The 3198-nt window shown below is 46.2% G+C and overlaps 1 protein-coding gene across 1 annotated transcript; it reads right to left on the bottom strand.

Moving 5' to 3' along the window:
- Window positions 1-202: 202 nt before the first annotated feature.
- LOC141984510 (uncharacterized) lies at window positions 203-2006 on the bottom strand. Its single transcript, XM_074947593.1, has 2 exons — window positions 1312-2006; window positions 203-723 (listed from the first exon to the last, which is right to left on the bottom strand). Exons 1-2 carry the CDS (start codon window positions 1868-1870, stop codon window positions 203-205), a joined length of 1080 nt encoding a protein of 359 aa, XP_074803694.1. The 5' UTR covers window positions 1871-2006.
- Window positions 2007-3198: the final 1192 nt, after the last annotated feature.

The raw sequence follows: 3198 nt of genomic DNA, 5'->3' as shown, positions 1-3198 counted from the left end.
ACTCTACTTCCCTGTAAGCTAACCACCCTCTCCTCCTCCCTTCGATCACCGCTTGCAGAGGCAATAAAGTCATTGTTGCTTCACATTCATGCATTGTTTATTCATTCATCACACAAATAGGGGGATGACTACCAAGGTAGCCCAGGAGGGGTGGTGGAGGAGGGAAGGAAAATGCCACACAGCACTTTAAAAGTTTACAACTTTAAAATTTATTGAATGACAGCCTTCTTTTTTTTGGGCAATCCTCTGTGGTGGAGTGGCTGGTTGGCCGGAGGCCCCCCCACCGCGTTCTTGGGCGTCTGGGTGTGGAGGCTATGGAACTTGGGGAGGAGGGCGGTTGGTTACACAGGGGCTGTAGTGGCAGTCTGTGCTCCAGCTGCCTTTGCTGCAGCTCAACCATACACTGGAGCATACTGGCTTGGTCCTCCAGCAGCCTCAGCATTGAATCCTGCCTCCTCTCATCACGCTGCCGCCACATTCGAGCTTCAGCCCTCTCTTCAGCCCGCCACTTACTCTCTTCAGCCCGCCACCTCTCCTCCTGGTCATTTTGTGCTTTCCTGCAGTCTGACATTATTTGCCTCCACGCATTCGTCTGTGCTCTGTCAGTGTGGGAGGACAGCATGAGCTCGGAGAACATTTCATCTCGAGTGCGTTTTTTTTTCTTTCTAATCTTCACTAGCCTCTGGGAAGGAGAAGATCCTGTGATCATTGAAACACATGCAGCTGGTGGAGAAAAAAAAAGGGACAGCGGTATTTAAAAAGACACATTTTATAAAACACTGGCTACACTCTTTCAGGGTAAACCTTGCTGTTAACATTACATACATAGCACATGTGCTTTCGTTACAAGGTCGCATTTTGCCTCCCCCCACCGCGTGGCTACCCCCTCAACCCTCCCCCCTCCCTGTGGCTAACAACGGGGAACATTTCTGTTCAGCCGCAGGCAAACAGCCCAGCAGGAATGGGCTCCTCTGAGTGTCCCCTGAAGAAAAGCACCCTATTTCAACCAGGTGACCATGGATTATATCTCACTCTCCTGAGGATAACACAGAGAGATAAAGAACGGATGTTGCTTGAATGCCAGCAAACATACACTGCAGTGCTTTGTTGTACAATGATTCCCGAGTACGTGTTACTGGCCTGGAGTGGTAAAGTGTCCTACCATGAAGGACGCAATAAGTCTGCCCTCCCCGGAAACCTTTTGCAAAGGCTTTGGGAGTATATCCAGGAGAGCCGCGAATGCCAGGGCAAAGTAATCCTTTCACATGCTTGCTTTTAAACCATGTATAGTATTTTAAAAGGTACACTCACCGGAGGTCCCTTCTCCGCCTGCTGGGTCCAGGAGGCGGCCTTGGGTGGGTTCAGGGGGTACTGGCTCCAGGTCCAGGGTGAGAAACAGTTCCTGGCTGTCGGGAAAACCGGTTTCTCCGCTTGCTTGCTGTGAGCTATCTTCTTCGTCCCCAAAACCTGCTTCTGTATTGCCTCCATCTCCATTGAAGGAGTCAAACAACACGGCTGGGGTAGTGGTGGCTGAACCCCCTAAAATGGCATGCAGCTCATCATAGAAGCGGCATGTTTGGGGCTCTGACCCGGAGCGGCCGTTCGCCTCTCTGGTTTTCTGGTAGGCTTGCCTCAGCTCCTTCAGTTTCATGTGGCACTGCTTCGGGTCCCTGTTATGGCCTCTGTCCTTCATGCCCTGGGAGATTTTGACAAAGGTTTTGGCATTTCGAAAACTGAAACGGAGTTCTGATAGCACGGATTCCTCTCCCCATACAGCGATCAGATCCCATACCTCCCGTTCGGTCCATGCTGGAGCTCTTTTGCGATTCTGAGACTCCATCATGGTCACCTCTGCTGATGAGCTCTGCATGGTCACCTGCAGCTTGCCACGCTGGCCAAACAGGAAATGAGATTCAAAAGTTCGCGGTTCTTTTCCTGTCTACCTGGCCAGTGCATCTGAGTTGAGAGTGCTGTCCAGAGCGGTCAAAATGGAGCACTCTGGGATAGCTCCCGGAGGCCAATACCGTCGAATTGTGTCCACAGTACCCCAAATTCGACCCGGCAAGGCCGATTTAAGCGCTAATCCACTTGTCAGGGGTGGAGTAAGGAAATCGATTTTAAGAGCCCTTTAAGTCGAAATAAAGGGCTTCATCGTGTGGACGGGTGCAGGTTTACATCGATTTAATGCTGCTAAATTCGACCTAAAGTCCTAGTGTAGACCAGGGCTAAACCAAGTTAAAAGGTGTGAAGGGATTTAAGGAAATGAGATGCATAGTTACATGGAAGTAGAAGATAAAAGCATTGTGTGCCCATGGTCTTTCCACTATGGTAGTCAAGACTCAGGGCCAGAACCTAGGGCTCATTTGAGCTCTACTTAGTGTAAGACCCAGGGAAAAGGAGCAGAGATAGTGTTATCTACCTTAGGTTTTTCTAAGGTTTTTATGCTGCTGCTCATCACTGCAGTGTTTGAGAAATTTCTATGCAAGTTGTTATTCTACCATTGCACTTCCTGAGAGTGCCTAGAGACCAATTTGGACCCCAGAAAAAGTTAAAACAGCCTCAGTTGTTCTTAAGATTTTTGTCCAAATAAACTAATTTAATAAGAAATAGTGATTATTATTATTTATAATGGTTTAGTTGTATCAATTTGCCAATATGAAGCATTTAGTATTTCTTGTAAGGAATAAAGTGAGATCATATATTCGGGGCAGTTTTCAAAAAAGGTTAAGCTCTGTCTTTAGCACAATCATCGTTATGAATCCTCCTAATACTGCATAAATTCATGGAGATGTTCTAGTCATAAAACAAGTGAGGCTAAGAGGTTTGCCATCATGTATTTTATGGTGCAAAAGTCTCTTACTCATAAAACAAGTGAGGCTAACTCACCAAAGTAACCACATTTTCTTTATAGCCTTCAGCCTTGGAAAGAAAAACAGGATTTTACTGGGCAAAGGAGACAAACATGCACTCAAATGAGTCCATACATCAATTATAATTTTAATTCTTCTACAAATAATTCTTTTAGTGGTTTTTAATTGCTCACATTTTTCCTGGAGTAGAAATTTCTTTTAAAAGCTTTCCTTTTCCAGCTGAGGCAATGATTTATTAACACCCAGTTGATGCTTCTTTCTTCCTCCTCCTCCTGGATATTCTCTTTTGTTTATAGCAATGGTGTTGCATCATTTCATCTTTTTAACA

This window comes from Natator depressus, chromosome 3, assembly GCF_965152275.1.
Source record: "Natator depressus isolate rNatDep1 chromosome 3, rNatDep2.hap1, whole genome shotgun sequence".
Taxonomy (NCBI): Eukaryota; Metazoa; Chordata; order Testudines; family Cheloniidae; genus Natator; species Natator depressus.
The sequence above is the reverse complement of the archived record's forward strand: the minus strand, read 5'-3'. Positions and strand labels throughout refer to the sequence as shown.

Coding starts and splice junctions, on each gene's coding strand:
- LOC141984510 (XM_074947593.1), bottom strand. CDS start 1,870: ATGCAGAGCTCATCAGCAGAGGTGACCATGATGGAGTCTCAGAATCGC. Junction 724..1,311: donor AGGCGGAGAAGGGACCTCCG/GTGAGTGTACCT, acceptor TTTCTCCACCAG/CTGCATGTGTTTCAATGATC.